Source organism: Chrysochloris asiatica, unplaced genomic scaffold, assembly GCF_000296735.1.
Source record: "Chrysochloris asiatica unplaced genomic scaffold, ChrAsi1.0 scaffold00117, whole genome shotgun sequence".
NCBI lineage: Eukaryota > Metazoa > Chordata > Mammalia > Afrosoricida > Chrysochloridae > Chrysochloris > Chrysochloris asiatica.
Window position 1 is genome coordinate 9,834,886 of NW_006408635.1, and position 25,169 is coordinate 9,860,054.

The window sequence follows — 25,169 nt, forward strand, 5'->3', positions numbered from 1 at the left end:
GAGCAGAAAGCCTCATCTTTCTCCCGCGGAACAGCTGGTAGTTTCGAACTGCTGACCTTGCGGTTCACAGTCCGATTCGTAACCACTGTGCTACCGGAGCTCCATAGTGATGTCAAATTCAAAAGGATCCATGGTAGCGCTGTGGTTAAGCACTCAGCTGCTAACTGTAAGCTGCTCTGCTGGGGAAAGATGAGGCCGTCTGCTCCCCAGAAGGTGAAAGCTTTGGGATCCTTTTGGAATAGTTCTACCCTGTCCTGTCCAGTCACTATAAGTCAGGTCCAACTCTACAGTGATGTGAAAGTGTTCAACCATATATGTATTGTTAATAAAAATAGGTGTTAAAATTTACTATCCATCAGATAGTCATCCCAAAATGCACAGGTAGTAGAACCTGTGGAGTTTCCAGTAGGCGACTTGAGTCTGAGGTCCCCTAGAGAGACATATTTGTCCTCCTCCGAGAGACCTCAGGTCATTCTTCGTCCCACAGATAGTCCTTTGGGCTTTGAGGCTTAAGCCTGAGTTTGAGATGCGTGTTTTCCATGCTCCCTGAGTGCCCCTTTTACCTTATTTTGCTGAATTAACTATTGTATCTCCCACCCACGGAGGAAAAACTTGATTTCTTCAAAATAAATAAATAGCAACTTGTTCAGCCCATGGACCACAACTTGTCCCTGGCCTGTTGTCCAGCTCTATAACTAAGCATAGGTCTTTGCATTTTTAAAGCTTGTAAACAAAGAAGAAGAAAGTGTGGCGAAAGAGCCCCAGAGACCTCTGTGACCCACGAAGCCCACCCTACTTAGAGGGTGGCCTTCTACGGCGAGTGCTTGCTGACCCCTGTTCTAAATAGTTCTTTTGGGTGGGTGGGGTGCTGGAGAGGAGGTATGCCGTCTGTGTTTTTCTTAAAACAGTGTATTTTAATTTCTTATAGAAGCTGATCTAAGCATGAGAAATGCTTGCAGTTGGGTTTTTATCATCTGTTTAGGTATGGCTGGCAGCTGGAGTTTTATTCAGTTTTCATTTTTATATTTATTGAGAGTTTGCTGGGGCCTAAACAGTAAGGTTTTCATCAAACTTTAAAATGGCTGTCCTTTCAGGATCCCAGAGACGAAAGGTGTGGGGGACATAGTCCCACTCATGCCCTCAAGTTTTTTCCTACCGTGGGGATAGGTTAATTAGTGGGAAGAAATGAAGAGCATACTGACTGCTAAATTCAGCCCCCCCCCCCAAACCTAGCAACTGCTACCATTAACCAAATCATCATAAAGCATGTTTCCTTTTTCCCCTCTTTAGTAAGATTTGATTACACCTTGCAGACAATGGTATGAGAACTTCAAATAGTCTTATTACATGTTTTATGTACTTGTCAAAGTGCTCATGAATCCTTAAGAAAGAGAAAATTCAGATCTGGTTTAGTGCCATCGTAGTCTTGATGGTGGCACTTTATTGCTGTCTTCTCGATTTAATCGAGTGAAGATCATGGTTGGCCCAAGCCGTTGGTACAATGCTTTTTCGGTGGATTCTGGTAGGGATTTTTGGTTGGGGTGTGTGTGTGTGTATTTTTAAGATGATGATTTCTTTAAAACCACCACGGCTCTTCTGGGAATGAAGAAATGTCAGAACAGCCATGCAAGGAATCTTAGCAGCGTTAAATAAGATTAACATACACGGTGAGGTGGATGGAGCTGACTGACCAACTGCCCCGCGTGGCTGCCGAGTTAGTGTGTGTCCGAGAGCCAGGTGAAGGGCTTTCTCCTCAGGTTTCCCTGTGACCTCCCGTTCTGGGGGGAGCTGTGAGGTGACAATTTTGAGACAGTAGTAGTGGCTGGCTGCCCTGAGCTGGTGCTGGTGGACCACAGCCCAGGAGGCTGAGCTGGGTTCAGAACGCTGTCCTGTTTCCTTTGCTCTCATAGTAGTTTGTTCAGCCATCTAGAGAGATGCTCCTTGTCGCCCATGCTCACCAGTTTGCCGAATCTGAATTTCCTTGCTGTGGGATGCCAAGCTTTAGATTCGTGGGGTTGTGGACACGTCTCGCTGCTTTTCACTTGGCCCTAATTACAATCTGCAATGACAGTTTAAGTTTTATTTGAATTGCCTTTTGGTGGGCTGCCCTGCCTCACTGACCTCTGTCCTCTCCCTCCCCTGGTTGCTCCCTGCAGCCTGTGCCCTGGGAGCCCTGGGGCCCTGACCTGCTCAGTGGTGTCTGAAAGGCTTCTCAGGTAACGGGAGACTAGCTTCAAGGGTGGGGGTGCAATGCCCTCTTGTGTCCCCTGAGGTCAGGAGGAGGTGCCTCCCTCTAAGTTTTGGATGTTCTTCTCGGCTTTTCTGAAATCTCTGAGAGGGGGACTGGAGGAGACGTTGTTGTTGTTTAGTGCCGTTGAGTGGGTTTGAACTCATAGTGACTCTGTATAAGGTTTCCGTGGAGCAGCTGGTGGGTTTGAACTGCCTGCCTATGGCTCACAGTTCAGTGCTGATCCTACAGTGCCACACCAGAAGTCCGGGGGAGAAGTTAGTGGTTCTAAAAATTGCTGCAGGCTTGGCAGCCCCTTTCTAACAGAAGTAGGAAAGGTTCAGCAAATAGACCTGCCTGTGAGCAACTTCAGTCTAGAATATCAACTTTTAGGTAAATTGTCCATGGAAAGTGATAAAATGAATGACTTTGAAATGGCTTCTGAAGCTCTGTCCTCTAATAAGCAACAACCCATTGCTGTCAAGTGGATTTCGGCTCAGTGACCCTTAGGATAGAATTGTTCCATAGCATTTCTGAGATTAAATCATTTTGGAAGCAGACTTTCTCATCTTTCTCCCACAGAGCAGTTGGTGGGTTTGAACTTCTGACCCTTTGGTTAGTATTCCAACGCTTAGCCCACGGTGCCACCAGGGCTCCTTGAATTAGTGAGAGGGGATACTAAAACGAATGGGATTGCAGCGTGTGTCTGTTTGTCACTGAGGCATTTCCTGGCCTGAGAGACCTAAAACAGTGGAGACCCCTGTTGCATGAGGCACAATCTCACGCTTTGCCGATCTACTCATCTGTGAAGATGGGGCCTGGAAACTCACTTTTTGTCTTCTCTCCTAGGTGCCTTGTTATGCATTTGATGCAGAGTTCAAGAAGCGTGATTTAAATCCGTTGATCAAGAGCAGTGGCGGTTACCTGGTCGATGATTCTGATCCTGACTCGTCTCTCTTCATCAACATTTGCAGAGACATAGGTCTGAGTCTTTGTGGGGCTAGGAGCCCCTGGGGGTCAAGAATGTTTTAAAAGCCTTCTTTATCTTTGCCCTTCCACCCTAATTTCTATTTGGACATCTATGTCACTGATTAGATCCGCTAAGAAAACATTTGTCCCAAGATACAGTACATAGTACTTTGGCCTTAGAAAGATTTGAAAAAGTTAAAAAAACAAAACATAAAGAAATGCAATACATGAGGGGGTGTGGTTGGTTGGGTGATAGGCTCATGAGTATTAATTTTCAGTTCGTTTTTAAATTGCCCATGTGCCTTCTTGTTTGTATGTTATTTCTAAACAGTTTTATAAATGAGTCTGCTACATCCAGTTCACCCACAGTGAATGGTGATAACTTTAAATTCTCTGTGTCGGGTTATTAAGTCTTTTTCTTGCTCTTGTGAGACAGGCTTTAGTGTTCTTTTGGAAAAATGCAGATCAAGTCAGCCTTTGTCATAAGCAGGTCTATAACTCAAGTTTGGTTATACAGTTGAAGAATCCCATAGATTATGGAATTTTGAAATGATAGACTGTCTGGTTTGGAAAACAGATCTGGATTTCAAGCTCTTTATCATTGGAAGGATTCTCTGCATTCACTGCATATTTCTGTGAGCACACATTATTTCCAATTTTCTAGCAATTTGACTTGCGCATCAGTGACTTTGGTTCACACTGGAGGTGCCCAAGTTGATGACCAGACTTTGTCCATCCACAGGAAACTGCCCTGAGCCTCAAACCAAGCTTGAAAGTGACGTTCTAACCCTCATGAGTGGGCTTAAGTTTGCAGCTGTAGGCTCAGCCCCTCACATATTAGTTAACACATGCCTCACATTTTGCTTGAAATAAATCCAGTGTCCTGTCTAACGTTGAGACCCTGTGAGGGCAAGAGCCTACCGCACAGCAAATACTATATGTGGAGCAAAACCGCCCAGTCAGTGAAATTTCATCTCACCTCCCTATAGCTGCATGGCTTGAGAGTTAAAGTTCACTTTTCTGTTCGTGAGCCAACTGGAGAGAAGATAGGACAGCCCTCATGCCTGGATTGATAAGGCAGTTAAAGCAGAAAGCCAGGTGTTATTTATTATGGAGAACTGGTTTCTGCTGTGTGTGCTAAGTAGTAAACTTAGGCTAGAAGTCCAGTATGGAAGCTCTCCTGGAGCTGGTCCGCAAGTGGGTGTTGATACACAGCATGCCAGCAAAGCTCATCGTGTGTAGGGTGTCAGACTTGATAACCGTGGAGAAAAGTGGCCCCGGGTCAATGGAAACAGGACCGTGGGAGTCAACAGTTATGCTGTTGGCTGTGTTGGTCTGGGTATATTTTGTATGTTCTCGTCTATAATCCTTCCCAAACCCTGTGAGATAGCAAACTGGCAGTTGGATGGATGTGTCGTTAGACCAAATTTACTGAGACAGGAAGTGGTGGATCTGGGATTTGAACCTAAAACCATCTGGATTCTTTCCACAAATCGCCTAATCTTTCTACTATCTACAAAGAGCCTGCATCTGCTGGTCTGTTTACAGCTTGGAAGGGGCTAACGGGAACGCTAGTCTATCTCTAGGGGAAGGTGGGGTACATTCCTAAACTATAAATACCGTGATAGTCACTGTTTGCCGGGCATGTATTATATGCCAGCTGTCGCGTGACAGGCCACGCATGTACTTCTCCCCCATTTTCCCAGCCGCCCTGTGCAGTAGGGGCTGTCACTTACATTTTACAGATGAAGAAACCCATGTGTAGGCTAGCCCAAGGCCTGAGAGTGGGGACTGAGTCCTGGTCTTTTCTTGTTTTTGTTTCCAAATTTCTGTCTCATGTTACTTATAGAAAGGTTAATGTTCTTTTATTTTATAAAGAGGACCCTGCTGGTCCAGTGATTAAGATGTTTGATTGCTAACCCAAAGGTCAGCAGTTCAAACCCACCAGCAGTTTCGAGAGAGAAAGATAAGGCTGTGTGCTTCTGTAAAGATGCCAGCTTTGGAAACCCCATGGGGAATTCTGCTCCGTCCTATAGGGTTGCTGTGAGTTGGAATTGGCTCGACAGTGGGTTTGGGTTTTTGGCTCCAAGGGGAGCTGTGGTGACCGTGGCTGAACCACGGTCTCACAGAATGTGATGTTGCTTCCTCACAGACTCACTGCGAGACTCCAGCCTGCAGCTGCGCGCCTGTCCCCCCGGCACTGCCGCCTGCCTGGTGAAAGGCGACCAGGTGTTCGACGTTGGCCGACCCAAGGAGGGGCTGAAGCTCGTGGGCAGGGACAGGTCAGTCTACGGCCTCCAGGAACCTAGAGCTTCAGAGCATTGCAAAGAACATCCATGTTTCAACAGGGGCCTGGGCTCAATCCTACAAAGTTGCAGCTTTATTTACGGTTGAGGGGGCTTCACAAAGTCGGTAGAAAAGTGAAATGAAAAGATAATGGAATTTTCCCAGGAACTTTTGACGTCCCCTTGTACTTAGAAGGCGACTAGTCAGTGCTGAGTATCAGAGGCTGCTTGCCGTGTTCCTTACTTGCTAGTCACTTCCTTGTCTCTTTTATAAGTACAAATGTCATATAAATCAGGGTCCTACACATGGTCCTAGACAGTCACGTCTGGCTATCCCCAGCAGCTATGTTTATAAAGTCACTGTGGACACTGGATTACTGAACACTGAACCTTTGTTCCTAGGGAAATACCGGATTAGGCTCCCGCGAGCCTGTGAGTACATTTTCATCAACCAAGCAACACGTAACCTTGTTTGGTGTACGTTTCTGTAAAGCACCTTCTTTAATATAGAACCTTTGATTCACTAACGTTGAACTCAATGGCCAACAGTACCACACCGCGCTCCTGAACGAAGCCGATCTAACACATGCGTTTTCTCCAAAAGGCTACAGTGCTTCAGCACTATACTGGGGCTCTTTTCAACAGTGAAGTCACCAGTCCAAAGCACAAAGCTGCCGAAAACACAGCGCTAAATCCACTGCAGAATGGGCCCTGGTTTGCCGTCTGAGAGCTGACCCAAGATGGCCGAGCAGTGCCTGGTCTGAGTCCTCTGGGAGTGTGCGTGTCGGGCGACTGCGCGTGTCAGGCGACTGCACGTGTTCACACGTGGTTGCAGAAGCTCTGTGTGTGTGAACTGTGTACACAGATCTATGTAGATACATATGTGCTCCAGGGCTCAATGCATGCCTTAAAGTGCTTTTTGGTAGTTTTCCTTCCCGTTCCACGGCTCATCATGTAGTTAGGTTTTTGTTCCTAGGTATTGGTTCTCTGACAAACACTGTCCTGAGGGCCCCAGGGAGGGGCTGCTCAGCCTGTGGACTAAGTGGTGCTCTGTACATATATCATAGTCCACCTCTGTTCTGTGTTCTCGCCTGTGTGTCACACATGACTGCTTATACCGAGGAGCTTGATCTTCTCCTTGTCCCAAGGCCCTTTGGGAGAAACCGCTTGCAGCTTGCTCTAGTTGGAATTAGTGGGGATGGCTATCCATTTTAGAAGGGTCCTCTGTCCCCAGAATGCATTAGAGCATGACCTTAATGTAAGACTGTTTGGATGATTTCTGTACCTATGAGGGTCGTCAGTGACCAATGGCGGTTTCTTAACACTGGGAGGATTTGCGACTTCAGGGAAGTTTCTGAATGCTTCAGAGGGTGAACATTCTTGGCTGCTAACCGAGGTTGGCAGCTCTAGTCCACCCAGAGGGGTACTTCAGAAGAAATGTCTGGTAGTCTGTGTCTGAAAAATCCGCCACTTGGGAACCCTGTAGAGCAGGGTTTCCATGAGTCAAGGTCAATTCGATGATGTCTGCTGTTGGTGAATAACATCTGAGACATTGGGCAGAAAGTGCAAACGAAGACGGCTGTTCTCTCTCCAGAGTCCTTGTCCCTTTGTGTCAGGGCAGGAGCTGCAATGCACACTTGAGGCCATGAATCTTACTCCTGCTGCTGTAGGTCACATGACCTCTGCTCTGGACATGAGGACAGTGGGTATCCTGTGACCGCCAGGCTGGGTGTGCTGGGCACCTTCAGATGGAAAGCAAAGATCCTTGCCCTTCGATGTACTTATACACGGGGAGCTGAGTGTACTCTCATGGGCCAAACGGACAGCAGACCCACTTGCTTCTGTGTTTTGTTAGGTCATGTACATTTCTTTAAATATTTTAAAAAACAACAACAACAGAAAACTCAAATAGCTTTTGTGTTAGTATTTGAAATTTGCAATTTGTTTAGTTTTATGAAAACACGAGCAACATGCAGTGCTCATGAAAGTTTAAAATGAAATCTTTCAAGTGAAAATGAATTTGTGTTATTTTGAACTGTCTAGAGCTACAAGGGGGCTTCAAAAAGTTCATGGAATAATGGAATGAAAAGATAAGGAAATTTTTTCATGAACTTTTGAAGCTCCCTTATATGTGTATGTATTTTTTTTTTTTTTTAAACATTTTATTGTACATTAGGCAAAAGTTTACATAGCAAATTAGTTTTCCCAATCAGTAGTTCATATACGGATTGTGAATGTTTCTTCTGCTACCCCTACAAAATGTGTTAGATGTTCAGGCCAACACATTAATTTGAATTAAAAATTAATTTAAAGAAGTACCAAGAAACTTGTACATTTGACAGTCTTTTTTTAATTTTTATTTTATACAGACTTGTCTTGAGTTACGTGAAGGAAGATGCAGCCAAGCCGGACTTCTGTGATGGTCACAGCCCAGCTGTGACTATTACCTTCGTGTGTCCTTCAGAGAGGAGAGAGGTGAGCGAGCTCTCCGAGGATGACTTTCCAGCAGGGAATGGACAGCTGGGATGGGAGGGGCTGGGTGCTAGAGAGGGCAAGCTGTAAACGTGCATCCTGGGGTCAGTACTGGCCTGGGGCTACTTCGCCATGGAGAAGTTTGAATCTTGCATCTATGTTAGCGTGCGATGGTGGTGTGCGATGAAGCGCTCATGAAAGTTTACTTTATGGTGATCTGAAGGGGCTCATGGATAGGTTTTTTTAATTCTCAGGGTTTGCTGATTTTAACGTATATTTGAAAAGCTATCGGGGTCATCTCAAGTCTGTGATTTCAGGCCTATTATTGCTCTCTAACACTGAAGCAAGTTTAAAACGCTCACATACCGGCACTAAGAAACATTAAGAAATGAGTTGTGCAGACGGTTTGCAGACGTGGCAGGAACTCTGGCGGCAGGGGCTGACGTTTGGGGGGGACTGGAGTGAAGGAGAGTTATGGCCGGAAGGGGGCTTTCTGCTTTCTTCCTCCATCTCTGAGCCGCCCCTTCCTCACCGCCCCCCTTCCTGCCTGCCTCCCCTCCGTTACTCACAGGCAGATTTATGGCTGCTGCTCTCCGGCTGTTTATTAACTGCCCTGCACATTGTAAACTCCTCGAGGGGCACTCAGTCGTCCTTGTCCTTTGTCTCAGTGCCTGGCTCCGTCTGCACATGCCGACCTGCTGTTGCCGTGGTTTTCTTGACATGGGCCCTGGGCTGCGGTGTAGAAGGCAGGCATTTCTCTGGGAGGAAGGGCTAGGTTTCCCTTTGATTTATTTCTGCTGCTTGTCATAGAATGCAGCAGACCGAGCTGAATTCCTTTGCCAGACACCCGGCCTCCCTCTCCCCCCAAACAAATGTGGAATTTGCTCTGACTTCACGCTGGCAGTCAGCCTGCATTTGGTGGGGGGCTGTGGAGAAGATAAGAGCAAAGTCCCATCCCAGCTTTCCCCCCACACCTCCCGCCCCAGTTTCTATACCTGGTGTTAGCCTCACGAAGACATGGCAGAACCGTCATCGGAAACTGGTTCTGAGTGTGAACGCTGAAGAAGGTTTACAGGCGCACATCGTCTTATTGAACTTCGCAGATAGTGCGTGTTTTATAAGTTGAAGGTTTATGGCAACAACCGTGCGTTGAGCAAGTCTATCGGCTCCATAGTCCAACAGCATGTGCTCACTTCATGTCGCTCTGTCACGTTTTGGTCATTGTCACATTTCAAACTTTTTTCAGAATGCTGTTGTACATGTTTCTATGCATTGGGAAGCCAAACAGTCCGTGTGAATTCTTTTATTGTGACATTCACATTTTATTTCGGTGGTCTGAGACCAAACCTGCAATATCTCTGAGAGATGCCTGTATTTCTACTTTGTTTATTCACCTACAGCTTTGGATCACAGTCATTTAAGCCTCATGAAGTGTTCTTAGCTTGTACTGTTTCCAGCGTTTTCCTCCCCCACCCCCACCCCACATTCAGTAAGAAACCTTTTACACTTTCACAAGAAGGGAGGTGGGTTTCCGCCCTTCTCCTCTGTGGGGGACGAGCCATTGACCGTTATTAGAAGAGGCGGCCATTTGTTCTCGGTGGAGCGGTGGCTCTGTTTCCAGCTTAGCTGTGCGCTGAGCAGAGCTTGTGTTAGATGCCCTTGGATACCTTAATATTTGAAAGGTTTATTAAAGTAGAGGGAGTCTCTGACTTCATGTCATATTTGAGTTATGACAAACCACACTTAAAGCCGTCTCTTTTTTGTACATGTTACCGTTAGCAATATGTAGTACACACAATGTTAAATTATGTGTGTATGTATTTATCTATCTAGCAACACACACACACACACACACACACACAGAGTCCTGGTGTGGCGCTGTGGGTTAACGTGCCAGACTGCAAAGTCGTTTGAACTGCAAGATGGGCAGTTCAAGCTCACCAGCTGCTCCTCGGAAACCCTATACAGGGTTGCTATGGGTCGAAATCGACTTGACAGCACTTCACAACCACAATATACACACATACATACACATATATACATATATACACACATACAAACGCAAACTTGAGGGGGCTTCAAAAAGTTCCAGGAAAAATTCCATTATTGTTATTTTTTTTTTATGAAGGGTTTGAAGCCCCATCGGTGTGTGTGTGTGTGTGTGTGTGTGTGTGTGTGTGTGTATGTAGAAATATGAATATAAATATAAGGGTGCTCTGAAAAGTTCATGGAAAAATTCTATTTTTGAGTTCCATTTTCTACTAACTTTCTGAAGCTCCCTCGTATATATGCGTGTATACACACTTGTACAAATTATGTGTGATGTTTCCAACCCCCGAAGACAGAGATCAAATTTATAAAGATATTGCTAATAAAAGGCAATAATAATGAAAACTAGAAAAAAGAAAAGTTGCGGCGTTTTTTATATGTCAGAGCCGATTTATGATGGTGTGGTCGGAAGGGAGCCCTCTGGCTATAGCTAGGGGCAACCTAGTGTGTGTAGGCCCAGCTCTGTGCAGCTGTCAGAACAGCCACTTTGAGAACTGTTTCACCACAAAGAAACCTCATGCCCATTTGCAGTTACTCCCTGTCCACCCCCAGCCCCTGGAGACCACGGTCTACTTCCTGTCTCTGGACTTTCACGTATAGGGAATCAGACAGCATGTGGTCCTCCGTGTCTGGCTTCTGTCACTATGCGCTCTGCACTACATCACCATGTCAGGCTGCTCTGAGCATGAGGCTAGAAGTCTGCATGCTGAGTCCTGCAGATGGGGGTGGGGGGGTGGGGGGGACGACGACTTAAATTCTTAGGGTGACCAACACCGTGACTGCTGTGTGCAAACCCAGCACACTCAGTACATGATCCCTGTGTGTGTGTGTGAGCAGTGAACGAGGTTGGCTTTGAACGGAAAGGCTGTAGGTTCTAGTCCCTCCAGAGGCACCTCGGAACAAAGGCCTACTCTGACACACATGGGGTTGCTGTGAGTAATGGAGTTGATGTGTGACGGCAGTTGGTCGGGACCAGTAATGGCTAAGAAGTCAGCAGGGCCCTTCCTGGATACTGTCCTAACGCGCATCTTCCACCACCCTAACCAAAGATGAGCACCCTCACTCCTGGTTTGCATAAGCAGGACCAGGGAGTGGAGGGGTGAAATGGCCGGCCCAGAGTTAGCAGAGCAGAAACGGACTTGATTTTGCAGATGGTCAGGGGACAGGGGAGACTCTGCTTCCGGACCCTACTAGACCCTTTGACAATCTTCTGAAAGGGACTGTGACTGTCTCCTACAGCGGGTTTCACCCTGCTTGATTTAAAGATTGATTGAGCCACACACCTTTTGTAAACGATGACCATTTGCCAAGTTTGTAATGACTGCTGTAGCATTACAACGCTGGCTTCAAGGCAGGAGCTCTTTGAGGTTCAAGTAGACCTCTGAAAGTCAGGCGTGGGACACGCCTGGAAGGCTGCTTGTACAACGAGTTGCCCTAAATCAAATAGTTGGAATGTGTTGGGGGCAGTTAGAATTCAAAGACTAGGAACGGAAAATATAAGAAAGAACCCAACAGTCTGTCTCGGAGCTTTTTAGAAGCGTGGGGAGACTGCATTTAAGCTGTGTGCTAAACAACATGTCTTGCTCCTTTTCAATTATTCCCGCCAGGGTACCATTCCTAAACTCACTGCGAAATCCAACTGCCGCTATGAGGTGGAGTGGATCACTGAGTATGCCTGCCAAAGGGACTATTTGGAGAGTAAAACCTGCTCCCTGAACAGCCAGCAGCATGACATATCCATCGACCTTAGACCACTTGCCCAGAACAGATGTGAGTAGGGTCGTCCCATGGGATGGGTAAGGGGACTGAGGGTCGAGGGTCTGAACTAATCCAGGCTGCTACGAAGGGGAGAAGAGTTTGAGCTGCTGGGAAACTGGGATCGAAGGGTACCTAACGTAGGGCTGTGCCGTAAGGCTCACCGAGGTAACAGTGCCTCTCCTCCCGTCTCCCCCTTTCTTTAGCTTCATACTCCCCATCCTATACCTCAGATGGAAAGGAATATATTTTTTACTTGGATGTCTGTGGAGACACAGAAGCTCGTGTCTGCAATAAGAAAGGGGCTGCAGTTTGCCAAGTGAAGAAGGGTGATTCCACGCAAGTCAAAGTGGCCGGAAGATACCAGAACCAAACTCTCCGGTGTGTAAGCAGTCTCCTGGTCATTCTGAAGTGTACTGTGTCTGTCCTTGTGAGGCAGAGTTCGCTCCACTAATGATCAGCCTCCTACTTCCCACAAAGTGCAGGGGAATCAGATAAGTCAGCATCCTCCCTCTCCGAGTCAGGCAGCCCTCCATCCGTCACTAAACGAATGATGGTCAGGGCCTCTTTTCTGGCTTTACATGGAAGGGCTCTCCTGCTAAAAAAAAATTGTGGTGCGCATCTATTGTTGGTGAGGAACCACAGTGTTCAAATGATATTGAATGAATTTCAGGTAGATAACAGCTTTTCTAGATGAGAGTTTACGTTTTGAGGAATTTTGCTTTTTCCCTGGGAGTTTGTGAATCTCAAAATGCCTTGAGCATTATCTAAAAATTTTAAACAATGAAAACAATACACTCTGCACAATTTTGGTGACCCTCAAGCTGGGTTTTTATTCACAAATGCACTACACAAATGCAGTTCTCCGAAAGCCCGCCTTGGGCAAGATCCCTCAGGTCAGGCTGGGATCATGGCGACTGCCGGGAACACTGTAGAATTCTTGGGCTTTACTTACTTTGTACCAGACCCAAAAGTGAGAGTAACAGGCAAATACCTCTTCATGCTCACAGCAAACCTCCAGCGCTTTCCTCCAGCCAGTTGTGGCTTTGAAGTAAAAGGATGACAAGCCTGTGCATTTGGAACTCATTTCCTCGAGACCTTTTCCCCCAGCTGGCTAGAGAGCTGGCTGTTTTATGTTGGTGGTGATTTGTTGGTGGTATGCAGAGGGCTTAATGTAGACATTCTTTAAAAACTCAAGTTTCTTTCTTAGTTCTACCCAATGTTTATGTGTGGTATATATCCACAAAATCTAGATACTCGGACTCAGACCTCACCTTAATATATTTTGGAGGAGACGAATGCAGCTCAGGCTTTCGACGAATGAGCGTCATCAACTTTGAATGCAATAAAACCGCAGGTGAGTGCGCCCTGGGATTGAATCAAGTTCTTTGGCTTGATGGGTGCGTGTGGGTGGTGTAGCTGTGTGTAGGGATAGTGTGTGTGTGTGTGTGTGTGTGTGTAGTGGTGTGTGGATGTGATGTGTGTGTTGGGGGGCAGGGTATAAGGTCTGTGGTGGGTTTGTGGGAATGAGGTGTGGGTGTGGAGGGTGTGGTGGCTGTATGGTGTGTGTGGGTGGCGTGGTGTATATGTGATGTGGGTGCGTTTGTATGTGAGGTGTGTGTGGTGTCTGTGTGCTGTGTGTATGAGTGATGCGTGTTCTTGGAAGTGGAGCGTGGAACAGAAAAGTTTCTTGGAGCAATGTGTGCCTCCTTTGGACATGGCCAGCGCTAGTCCCCAGGCTGGGTTTTCCTGTGGCTGTAATGGGGAGGAGGACCCTCCCCCAACGACACACACATCCTGTTTCCATTTCCCTCCCTTCTCTGTTTGTTTTGGGAGTGGGCCCACACCGGCCTTGCTGTGAGTGAATTTTCGCTCACACTGTAGCAGACAGCACGGTTGGGCTGGCTCCACCAGCTTGGTTTGAGTGGGTGGCCTCTTCTTTGATGTAGTCAGCCTCAAGATAACCCTTTTTGCAAAGTTACGATTTTGAGATTGCAAAATGTCACAGGGCAAGTTTAAGCTGAATGTTTGGTTTTATCTGAGCCATTAGGGGAAAAAAAAAATCCTTGAAGTCACAGGACATTGGCATTTCAAAACGCAGTGCTTATCTTGAAGATTGTGTACACCACGGCATCTGTGGAGGGCGAGGGGCTCCCTCACAGCCGGAGGTCACCCCACTGGTTGACCCCGAAGCTGTTACCTCACTCTCCCATCCCCCCTCGCCCCAGGCTGACAGGACCCCACAAAGCGCACTCCTCCCCAGCCTGGCCCGACTTGGGTCCCAGTTCTTGTTCAGCCTTCCTCTCCTCTGAGGGTCTTTGTGGTACTTCGCTCCATAGGTTTTTTTTGGTAGAGATTTCTTTTTATTGAAATGCTAACTTATTTTATTTGTTATTATTGAGAACATGCACAGTTTAACAGATACACCAATCCTACAGTGTCTACAGCTTCCATTCAGTGGCATTGGCTGCGTTAATCAACGTGTGCCACCATTCTCACCCTCCTTTACGGAACTCCTCCTCCATGAACACGCATTTCCTGTCAAGTCTTTTGAGTTTATTTGATTCCATATAGGTAGTTCTTGAAAGAATACATTGCTTAAGGCAGGCATTCTTTACTAGTTACGCTAAACTACTATTTGATTTTCAGGAAACTTCAGGGAATACCTTTTGTTTTGTTTTATTTTAACAAACAAATTTATTCTCTTACAATTTAGGAGGTTAGTCCAAATTAAGAATACTAGCTCTGGGGCTTTCTCTCTATACTTGCTCTGGGGAAGGCCCTTGTATCCTTCCAGCATCTGTAATCCCAGCATCAGAATTACTTTTGCTTTAAGGTTTAAAGATTATCTCAGAGCAAAAGTTTCTGGGGTTTATCCAGCCTCCACGTGGCTCCAGAAAGTCTGGATTCTATGAAAACAAAATTTAAAAAACTTTTTATAGTGAAACGAATGAAGGTTTACAGGGCAGATCATCAGTGTTACATTCAACACAGCGTACACTACATTTCTTCTCAATGACTGCCAATCCGTTCCATGTAGAATCACTTCTTCAGCTTTATCCTTGGGTGAATGTGGCCCTTTTGATCTCAAATGGTTGACCCTTCAACGGTGTGCAGACCTCACTAGTGTTTCATCCCTCCTATATGGGATTCCATGAGAATTTGAAATTCTGTTCTATATTTCCTCTCTTTTGATAAGGATTCTTCTGTGACTCTTGGATTGAAATATTCAGTCTGGAACTCATGGCAAAGAAGGCAGTTATTCATGGAGACAATTAGTCACACATTCCATTTCCTCCTCCAATTCCTGACTCTCTTTCCTATGTTACTCCAGGTGAATAAAGATGAATTAATGCTCCTTGAATGGCTGTTTGTTTGCAGGCTTTTAAGACCCTAGGCACTACGCAGCATACTAAGAGGTAGACTGTAATGAACTAGGAAGTAAAACCCAATTATTAGGACAGTTAGCTGCAATGTGCCAGGAAACCATAGCCCTAGACCCCCAAACCAAGAAACCACATCCCATGAGGTGTTTGGTTGGACTTCAGCAGCCTCCATAGCAGCTCTGGTTTTGGTGGTGGCTGTAAGTATGTCTGTCACATTACTATGGTGCGGCAGAGCTTTCCATGGCTTGGCCACAGGGCAGATCTCTAGATGATTCCTTGTGGGATCTGGGGAGAGGCAGCTTTGTACAAGTGGACTGCTGGGGAAACTTGCCCACTGTGGTGAAGAAGAGGTCAGGAGGGTTGTAACTTGGCAGGGCTGTGACCCAGATCTACTCTGTGCATGAGCATGCTCAGTTGCCTTTGGGCGCCTCTCTCCCAGCTGTGCTTCTTTCTGTTTTCTTCATCTCATCCCACCCATCCCTGAGGCACACCACTCCACCCTGTGACCCCAGCCCTACTCACATAGCAAGTACAGGTACTGCTTCATCCCCAGCTCTTTAGTCACTCGGTGCCCTCAGTTGATGGTGCCCCAGCCTACTTCTCCTACTGTCAGACCCCTGTGAGCCACGTCACCTGCCAACCTGGTGGTCCTTCTCAGGGCTCTTGATTAATGTGCACGGTACCTTTTTTCTTTTTAACTTTTTATTGTGAATTGAGTGAAGGTTTATAGACAAGATCATCAGCTTTACACTCAGAAAATCATAGACTTTGGTTCATCTCAATGATTCCATTCATATCTACCCCTGGACTGAAAACTGGGCCAGCAGAGTGAGTTCCTTCCTAGACCTGAAGGGTATTCGAGGGCCGGAATCTTGGGTTCCTCCAATGTCCCTCTGACCAGCAAGCCTGCCGAGACTTATCATTGATTTTCCTTCTTCCTTCGCTCCACATATCCACCCCGATATTCCACCACCCTAGTCTGAACCACTGTTGTCTGTCACCTTATTCCTATAGCAGTCACTTTGTTTCCATTCTTAACCTATTCCCTAACAAAAGTGATTACCTAAGTCCAAATTGTAACATAATTCTGAATAAAGATAACAATGGCTTTTCCATTTCACTTACAACAAAATCTGGTCGTTACAACACTTTACAGGGTCTGCCTTTATCTATTTCCATCGTCACCTTAGCTTATTCCCCAATCACTCAGTGTATTAGTTATCTATAGCTGTGTAGTGGTTACGAATCGGGCTGCTAACCTCAGGCTCCTCCTCAGTTCGAAACTACCAGCTGTTCTGCAGGAGAAAGATGAGGCTTTCTGCTCCCATAAAGATTTACAGCCTCGTAAACAAACCCTGTACAGGGTCCCTATGTGTCGGAACCGACTCCACGGCATATAACAACAACAACAACAACAACAACAACATAGCTGTAGAACAAGTCACCAGCTTAAAGCAATTAATATTACCTCACAGTTTCTGTGGCTCAGGATTTAGCGAGTGTGTTAGCTAGCTAGCTTGCGCTCAGGATTTTCCATGAGGTTGCACACAAGATGGTCAGTGCTTCTGTCCCAGTTGATTAGGGTTCAAGGATCCCATTCCAAGATGTCTCAGATAGCTATTGGTAAAGGGTCTCGATTTTTTACTGCCCGGCTTTCTTCACAGAGCTGTGTGAGTTTCCTTGTGCTATGGTAGCTGGCTTCCCTGTGTGGACTATATCTTTGAGAGTGTACTGATCTCACTCAGGGGGTGCTGGGAAGGTGCACTAATGATCCAGGAAGATTGAAACAGAAGAGAAGGCTATTGGGAAAAGCCAGTAGTCATGGATTCAGAAAGAAGTGGGTGGATGTGGAAGAACTGGGCAGGAAGGATGACAACCACAGGAGCCAAGGCTTGAAAAAAATGCTCAGTACACTAAGTAAGGGCTTCTTTTTTATGTCCTTTTTCACTTTTAATGATTAAAAACATTCAAGTCTTAAAGTAGAGTGTGACAGTGGAAAATCTTATGGCCACCACTCAGATGTAGTGGTTGTTCCTATTTTGTAAGTGGAGTCCCTGGGTGGTGATGCAAATGGTTAAGCTCTCGATGACGAGCCGAAAGGTTGGTGATTCGAACCCATCTAGACAGAGGGGCCTCAGAAGAAAAGCATGATGATCTGTGCTTTGAAAACCCCGTGGAGCAGTTCTCTGTTCACGTGGGCTCACTAAGTGTCAGAATTGACTCATCAATGACTAATGGCGGCAGCATTTTGCAAAATTTTTTTCCTACCAACTGCATGTCATTGCTGGATTCTAACACTTCAGTCCACCTTAAAAAGGGGTGATGCTGTAGGATAAGCACTGGACTGCTTGCTAATTGCAAGGTCAGTGGTTCAAACCCACCAACTGCTCCTCAGAAACCCTATATAGGGTCGCTATGAGTCAGAAGTGACTTGATGGCACACAACAACAACAACAACAGAAAGTATCAAACAGCCAGTGGTTTCCCAGCCTGTTTTGGGTGTGAGTTTAACAGGAAGAGATCCCTGAGGTGCTGGGGCTTTGTGGAAGTATTCCCTGCACCCTTCCAGGCAGGCGTTGGATCATAAAATATTTACGATTCCTTCCCACTCCATGATTCAGTTCTCCAAAATTTGGTTCAACAAACTGTCTGTACTATAAAATTATTTCATTATGGCTTTGCTCAAATTTAAACTCAGAGTCTTTTGAGAAAATGCCTTAGTGGATTCTGTGCTTATTGGATAAATGTAATAATAATGTGTTTTTAATGTGAATGTGTGTTAATTGGCTCCGTAATATAATGTGGTTTATAGTTTAACTTGGATCTTCAGGAATTCCTTATGCTCATGACTCTAAGATTCATGAATATTTAAAATACAAAGGCGCATATATTTTTTTCTTTCAGCCATTATATGTATGAGGGGGGCTTCAAAAAGTCGTGGGAACATGGAATGGAAAGATAATGGAATTTCTCTCTGAACTTTTTGAAGCCTCCTCATTATGTATTTGCTTTAAACCATTTGCTTCAATAACTTACATGTGGAGTCCTGGTGTGGCGCTGTAGGATAAGCACTGGGCTGCTGATCGCAAGGTTGGCTGTTCAAACCCACCAGCCACTCCTTGAAAACCCTGTACAGGGTTGCTAGGAGTTGGAACTGACTTGACAACAATGACAACAACTTGGTGTAATGTGATGCCTTATTATTAAGGATTCTTTCAAACAAGGGTATTAGATCACTTTTTGGGAAGAGTGAAATGTACGAGGGGCCTTCCAAAAGTTTGTGGGAAAATGGAATTGAAAAGTAATGAAATTTTATCCATACGTTTTTGAAGCCTCCTTGTATTCTTGTTGTTAAGTGTCATCAAGTCGGTTCCGATTCATAATGTTTCCGAGGAGTTGCTGGTGGGTTTGAACTGCCGTCTTGTGGTCCAGTGCTTCTCCTAAAGCACCAGGACTTGTGTATTAGCACAGGTTAATAAAACACCGTCTACCTGTTGGAGTGGCTGGCTCCCTCATGCCACACCAGTGTCTTGTGGATCCTGCGGGGCTGGGGTAAAGGTGGGATGGGAGCTGCTCCGTGTGGCCATTCAGGGATCCAGGAGGAAGGTGAAGTGTTTGATGAGAATAATGTTTACACAGAGAATAATGGAGGAACGGCTGCCATCTCTGCTGGGGCAGAGGGCGCCCTGGATTGTGGGAAGCCTCCACCCCCTTCCTCTTGGGTTTCCAGAACCAAGCAATCGTTCTGAGCATGGGGCATCAAGGGGGTGTCTTGGTGGCTAGGAGACAACCAGGGTGGTGCTTTTAGGATTGTGTGGTTCAGATGATGAGGGGGCTTCAGAAGGCTTATAGAAAAATTCTATTACCTTTTCATTTCATTTTCCTATAAACTCTTTGAAGCCCCCTCGTTTAAGTTATGTGGAAGTTTCTTGAACCCTGACCTGTGAATGCAGTACCTCACTCTACCACTGGCCGGTCCCTCTTCACTGTCTTTTGTATTTTCAGTAGCTGTAGAATCCCTTGGAATATTCTTCTAAGATGAGCAGGGTCTATGACAATGTGTACAAAGTGAAATAGAAGCTGCTCTGATCTTGGCCAACAGGGATTTTGCACTGGGTTTTTTTCCCTCCTATGACTTAAAAATTTTTTTTATTGTGATTGAGTGAAGGTTTATAGGTAGTTTTTCATTCAACATATCAAACACTTCGTTTCATCTTGATTGCAGTCCCTTCCTTGTAACGTCAGTCATCCCACTTCATCCCTGTGATTCCCGTTTCCATTCTTTCTCCTTTCCCCACCGTTCGGGATTTTGTTTTTGGGTAAGTGCTTTAATGTGGTGTGTGTAACTCACTAGTGTTGTTGTCTCCCTCCATATACCTATCTGTAGCGTGACTGAAAATTGAGTCTTGGGGATGAGTTCATTCCAGAACTGAAGGTCAAGGGCCATAGTCCCAGGGTTCCATCAATCGATATCTGACCAGTATGCTTGGTGTCTTGATGCTTTTGAATTTGTTCTACGTTTTCTCCCATTATATCCAAGACCCTTTAATGTGATCTGCTTCAGAGCAGTTGGTAGTGGTAGCTGGGCATCATCTAGTTTTTCTGGTCTCTGGCTTGTAGAGACTGATATTCCTTTGTTCCATTAATCTATTGGACTAATTGATTCCAAGCGTCTTCCATTTTTATCACTTCTTTCTTCTGCACAGGGAGAGACCAGTTGCACCTTAGATGGCCACTCATGAGCTTTTAAGACCCTAAAGTAGGATGTAGAACATTGTCTTTGTGGACTGTAGTATGCCAGTTGACCATGGTGTCCCTGAATTGTATTTTCTAACCCAACCATTGGCATTGGGTCCGTTTTATGGTGTTTCTGCTTGTTCCTCTGACATTCCGGGTTTTTGTCACGTCCTGTTGTTTGATTCTCCCTGGCCAATTCCACAGGTAACCATGGGAAAGGAACCCCCGTGTTCACGGGCGAGGTGGACTGCACCTACTTCTTCACATGGGAAACAAAGTACGCCTGTGTCAAGGAGAAGGAGGACCTGCTGTGTGGCCTCAGTGATGGGAAGAAGCATTACGATCTGTCCCCTCTGGTTCGACACTCAGGTAGGTGCGAGGCTGTGGGCCGTGTCTGTCTGTGAGGAGAGCCTTCTCATCTCTTCCCAGATTGGTTTCTCTTGTTGTTGTTGTTGTTGTTAAGTGCCTTCGAGTCGGTTCCGACCCATAGCGACCCTGTACAGGGTTTCCGAGGGTGTAAATCCTTACGGGAGTAGAAAGCCTCATCTTTCTCCCGCGGAGCAGCTGGTAGTTTCGAACCGCTGACCTTAAGGTTCGCAGCCCGATTCGTAACCACTACGCTACCAGAGCTCCTTGACACACTGTCAATTGCGTCACGGGCTTCTTTTTAGTTTTTCTTCACGTAGCAGGTTAGGAATGGGAGGGGAACGCTGACTTGGAGGCTGGCAGTGCCATTTTCTAGCTGCTCTGCCTTCCTCATCTTGGAATAGTGTAATGCAGACTGTGAGGCCCAGTGCTTGAAGTTCAGTATTTTATTTTAACTTCCTACGAGCATATTCAAGGGAACCTTGTCTCCATATAACACCCAACCTCTCAGAGTCAGAGGGTGATAGGCTGGGTGAGAAGGGTGGAGGGCTGGACTTCAGCCAGGGTCCTTTTGGTACCCAGTTTATCCCCTGTGTCTCGCTGCCTTGCCAATGGTGTCGACCCTGCCCTCCAGCCTAGGTGCCGTCTTGTGCACATCAGAAGAGAGGCGAGTGGAGATGCTGTGACATGCTGCAAAGCACTGGACCGTTAAGGTGGGGTTGGGCCTCCAGGGCCTGGCTCATGGTGAATGCCTGCTGAATTGCATTGACAGATTCCCTGGACCAATTTTCTCTGGAGCATTTAGACTTGGACTCAATGCAGTGGATGCTGCAGGGAGCTGGGGGCCTGCCCCCGCCCTCGTGGGACTACAGTTTAGCAGGAGTCAGAAGATTGAATTGTGCGTGTGGGAGCGTGTAACAGGGATGACCAATCTAGCTGGGGACTTTCTAGTTTGACGCTTTTCACAGCCCTGGAGGCAGGGCTGTTGCCGACAGTTGTTTCTGTGAAATAGAGATAATCCCTAAGGCTGAGGATGGCTTGCACAAAGTCACACTGTCCGCAGCTGCCAGAGGATGGTTTGTCCTGTTGCCTAAGTCCTCATCTGGTTTGACAAATGCAGCTGTTTTACAAGGGACCTCCCTTTCTGCGAGTGCCCCTCAACTCCCCTTGCACACGGCCCTCCCCTGGAAGTGATCTGTGTTTGAGGATCGCCTCGGGCAGAAGCGCTGTCAGTACTTAAGACAAAGAGCCTCGGTGGCACTGTGGTTGAAGTAGCATTTGTCAGTTCGAACCCCCTAGCTGCTCAGTGGGAGAAAGATGAGGCCATTGTGCCGCCATAGATTTACGGGGTTGCTCTGTTTTACAGGGTCACTGTTGGCGGGGATGCATTCGACAGCTGGGGGTTTTTAGGCACTTAAGACAAGTACTGTTGGACTGCTGGGAGGGGTGCTTTGGCCAGTTCTGGTCCAGATGTGCTCACTAAGAGCTTTATGCAACTGGAAGGAATGCTAACCTGGAACCAGAGACCTGGTGGAGGTGGCCACCTCTAGCCCCATTTCCTCAAGCCAGAGCCTGTTTGCTCAGTCACAACACCTTCTAGCGACTTTGTCCAAGGCTCTACCTCGTGTCTGGTGGACTCCGGTGTGTTTGTTTACTGGGTGCCTGGGGACCTATAGGGCTTTTGCCGCACTTGTCCCCACACAATTCTAAGAAAGCTACAAGGCAAGAGCAAAAATCCTTCCTTTCAGGTAGTCCCTTGTCCTAGGAGTCTATGGCTCTCCAAGCAAAGCTCTCAGACTGTGGTTAGTTAGGCTGGCCATTTGCTGGCACACATGGTCACCTGTGGTGTCCTTTTTGGCTATGTGAGCCGGTACTTGTCCTACCACCTGCAGGTCATGGGCTTCTTGTCTTCTACATCCCAGCTCCTGACAGATAAAAGTAGCATTTGTCAGTAAGAATTTCTCTCCAGATTTTTTTTCCCCCCTAACCTTTCCTTCCTTGCTACAAGTTCAAGTTTCTGCCTCTGAGACCATATCTGGGTGGTTGGTTTGCCTTAGCACTCCTAGCGTGTGCATGTTCCGGTTCTGCTCGGGCGTGGAGACTGGCTGATGCACCTTCTGAGTTCTGTGACCGTCACTGTGTGTCTTCACGTGGCACTGAGCACAGTGTCTGGGCATCTCCTCTCACACCTCAGGGCCTCTCGCAGGCACGACTCCACCAGACTGCCAAGCCATGCTGGATTCCTGATCAGCTTCTGTTTTTGGTCTGTGGGGACTCTGACATTTTGCAGTTTAATTCTCTAGCCACACCACTCATTTAAGCATCCTGTTTTCAGTATTGGGGTGTAGTTTGCTTCCATGGTGCTCGTCGGGCCCTCTGAGTTTCCAGGGGTGGTTGGATTAAGATCTCACATGGGGATGAAGAGCAGCAGTCACAGTGTAGGAGGGGCTAGAAAGAAGTTTGAAATCTGGGTCTTGCCTCTGATGGCTCCTTGTGGGGGCACTCTGTGATTTATGGGGGCTGCCGGTGACTCTTGGCATTCCTGGACGGCTTGTAGATTTCTTTGCAAGCTGTCTTTTCCCTGGGTGTACCTGCCTCGTCTGTGGAAACAGGCAGAAGGGGTTTGCTTGGGGGCCCATCCTAGTGTGCTATGACTTGACCGGTAGCATCTTCGAAGGAGACCTTCTATCCCCAGAAAAGGGGGTCAGGATGTAGCATCCCTGTTTGGGGGACACTGTTTACCCGAACCCTTCGTGAGCTCTGAGCTCCTTTCCTTTGCCTTCATCCTCACTTGTCACTGGACTCACAGGGAAAGAATCATTGTCTTTTGTTAAAAGACTTATTTCCCCCCTTTTCCGTTACAGAGCGGGAACAGAATTGGGAAGCTGTGGATGGCAGCCAGGCACAGGTGGAAAAGAAGCATTTTTTCATTAACATCTGTCACCGAGTGCTGCAGGAGGGCCGGGCGAAAGGCTGTCCCAAGGATTCGGCTGTGTGCGCTGTGGGTGAGTTGGGGCCCAGGGTCTACCCAGCTGTATGCAGTCTGGAGTGAATTATCAAATCTTCCCATGGCTTCTCTAAGCTCCCCCTTTCTGGGCTCAACATATAAAGGGCGGTAAAGAAAAGTATCCAATGACGCAATTGTAGGAGACTGCAGCATGACTTTCGAAAATCATAGCACTTTGATGAGCGTGAAGTTGGCCAAAGCCTTTTGACGTTGGCTAAAGCCAGCTGGTAACTGCAAGCTGGTGACACAAAGAAGCAGCTTGGGAAGTAGCCGACTAGCTCTGCATTTTCTAACTGAAGAATCACATCGCCAGCACTTGTGTAAAAGTGATTTTGATGGTTTTAAGGAATCCTGGGTGGGGCAAACGGGTAAATCTCGACTACTAGCTGATGTGTTGGTGGTTCGGACTCCCCCAGGAGCTCCTGGGGAAGACAGGACTGGTGTTCTGCTTCTGAAGGTCACAGCCTTAAAAACCTTGTGGAGTAGTTCTCCTCAGCACACATGGGGGCACCATGAGTTGGGGCCTCCATGAATTGGAATGGACTTGTTGGCAGTTAACAGCAGTAGTGACAATAACTGTCTACATTTATTCAATGGTTGTAGCTTAGCCTAGCCTACCTCGGTAGAAGAGGACTTGTACATTTTGGGTTCCTTTTACTGTGATTGGGTAGTTGTCTCGTAGGGACTTCTCAGTCTGAAATACATATTTAGCACTGTAGCTATTTGTCATTTCAGTCTCACTTTGGAAATGGCGGGAGGTGAGAGTAGTTAGTGTGGGTTACACCTGAGGTGTAAGGACTGTGAACCCAGGTAGAGTTGAGGAATGACTGTGGGTCTCCAGCTCTGACGGAAGGCTCATCAACTGTGGTCTTAAGAGCATGTCCAGGAGTCTCCTTCAGAAGGCCTTTTGGACACAATGTTAGGTTTTAGAGGGGAAAAGGCAACTAGACAGGGTGCTAAGTGGTGCCCTGGCTGTCCTGTTGAGTAGGTTTGCTTACTTGCTACTTTGTCTTTGGGCCTCCTAGAACACACCTTGCCTATGCTTTTTAAGGTACTTTTATCTCAGGGTAGCAGAGGTCCCTAAAAACGGGGGGAGGGGGTGGAGAGCTATGCTATCATACTTGCTTGTCACCTCTTCTTTCTCTTGTGCCCATGGAGACTGGTGTACCCTGAGCGTGGAGGTACCTCGGAGGCTTCCTCGACAGGTGTCACCACCCTTGCAGACTTGTCACTCAAGGAAAGTCCATTTCCCATGTGTCTGCCAGCTTGGGCTTGGCCAGGGGTCGTGGTGTCCAGGTTGGGCTTTTGCAGACTTTTAAATGCCTTTTCATCTGTGTGAGAGTCTCTAGATGGTACAGATGGTTAAGTGCTGGGCTACCAACCGAAAGATTGGCAGTTCGAGTCCATCCAGAGGCACCTCAGAAGAAAGGGTTTCCAGTTTATTTTTAAAAAATCAGCCCCTGAAGGCCTTACCGAGCGCCTTTCTCCTCTGACCCTCAGGGGGCTGCCATGAGCTCGTGTCAGTGCAGTGGCCATAAGCTGGTGTCAGTGCAGTGGCACCTGACTTTTCATCTGTGCCACAGTCATTTTGTAACTGTCTTCTGTCTGCCTACCCGCTACTGTTTTCCAGATAAGAATGGAAGAAGTAAAAATCTGGGAAAATTTGTTTCTTCTCCCGTAAAAGACAAAGGAAATGTTCTAATTGCTTATTCAGATGGTGACGAATGTGGTCACGGCAAGAAAATAAAAACTAATATCACACTTGTGTGCAAGCCAGGTAAAAATTAAAACAAAAAAAATGATGGTATGTTTTAATGGGTTTTGCCAAAGGGCTGCCTTCATCTTTTATCCTCTGTTCATCCTTGGTCACTGAGGTCAAGTGGGAGGGGACTGAGCTCCAGAATCGGTCATGGTGG

The 25,169-nt window shown here is 46.7% G+C and overlaps 1 protein-coding gene across 1 annotated transcript in view; it reads left to right on the plus strand.

Annotated features, from left to right (window-relative positions):
* IGF2R (insulin-like growth factor 2 receptor) overlaps positions 1-25,169 on the plus strand; it is a 96,164-nt gene that overhangs the window by 22,792 nt on the left and 48,203 nt on the right. Inside the window, exons 5-13 of the mRNA XM_006868487.1 lie at positions 3,077-3,209; positions 5,349-5,478; positions 7,851-7,956; positions 11,610-11,772; positions 11,964-12,138; positions 13,011-13,114; positions 20,085-20,249; positions 23,111-23,251; positions 24,884-25,030. Of these exons, the coding sequence (XP_006868549.1) occupies positions 3,077-3,209; positions 5,349-5,478; positions 7,851-7,956; positions 11,610-11,772; positions 11,964-12,138; positions 13,011-13,114; positions 20,085-20,249; positions 23,111-23,251; positions 24,884-25,030 (1,264 nt within the window). The remainder of the gene's footprint in view (positions 1-3,076; positions 3,210-5,348; positions 5,479-7,850; positions 7,957-11,609; positions 11,773-11,963; positions 12,139-13,010; positions 13,115-20,084; positions 20,250-23,110; positions 23,252-24,883; positions 25,031-25,169) is intronic.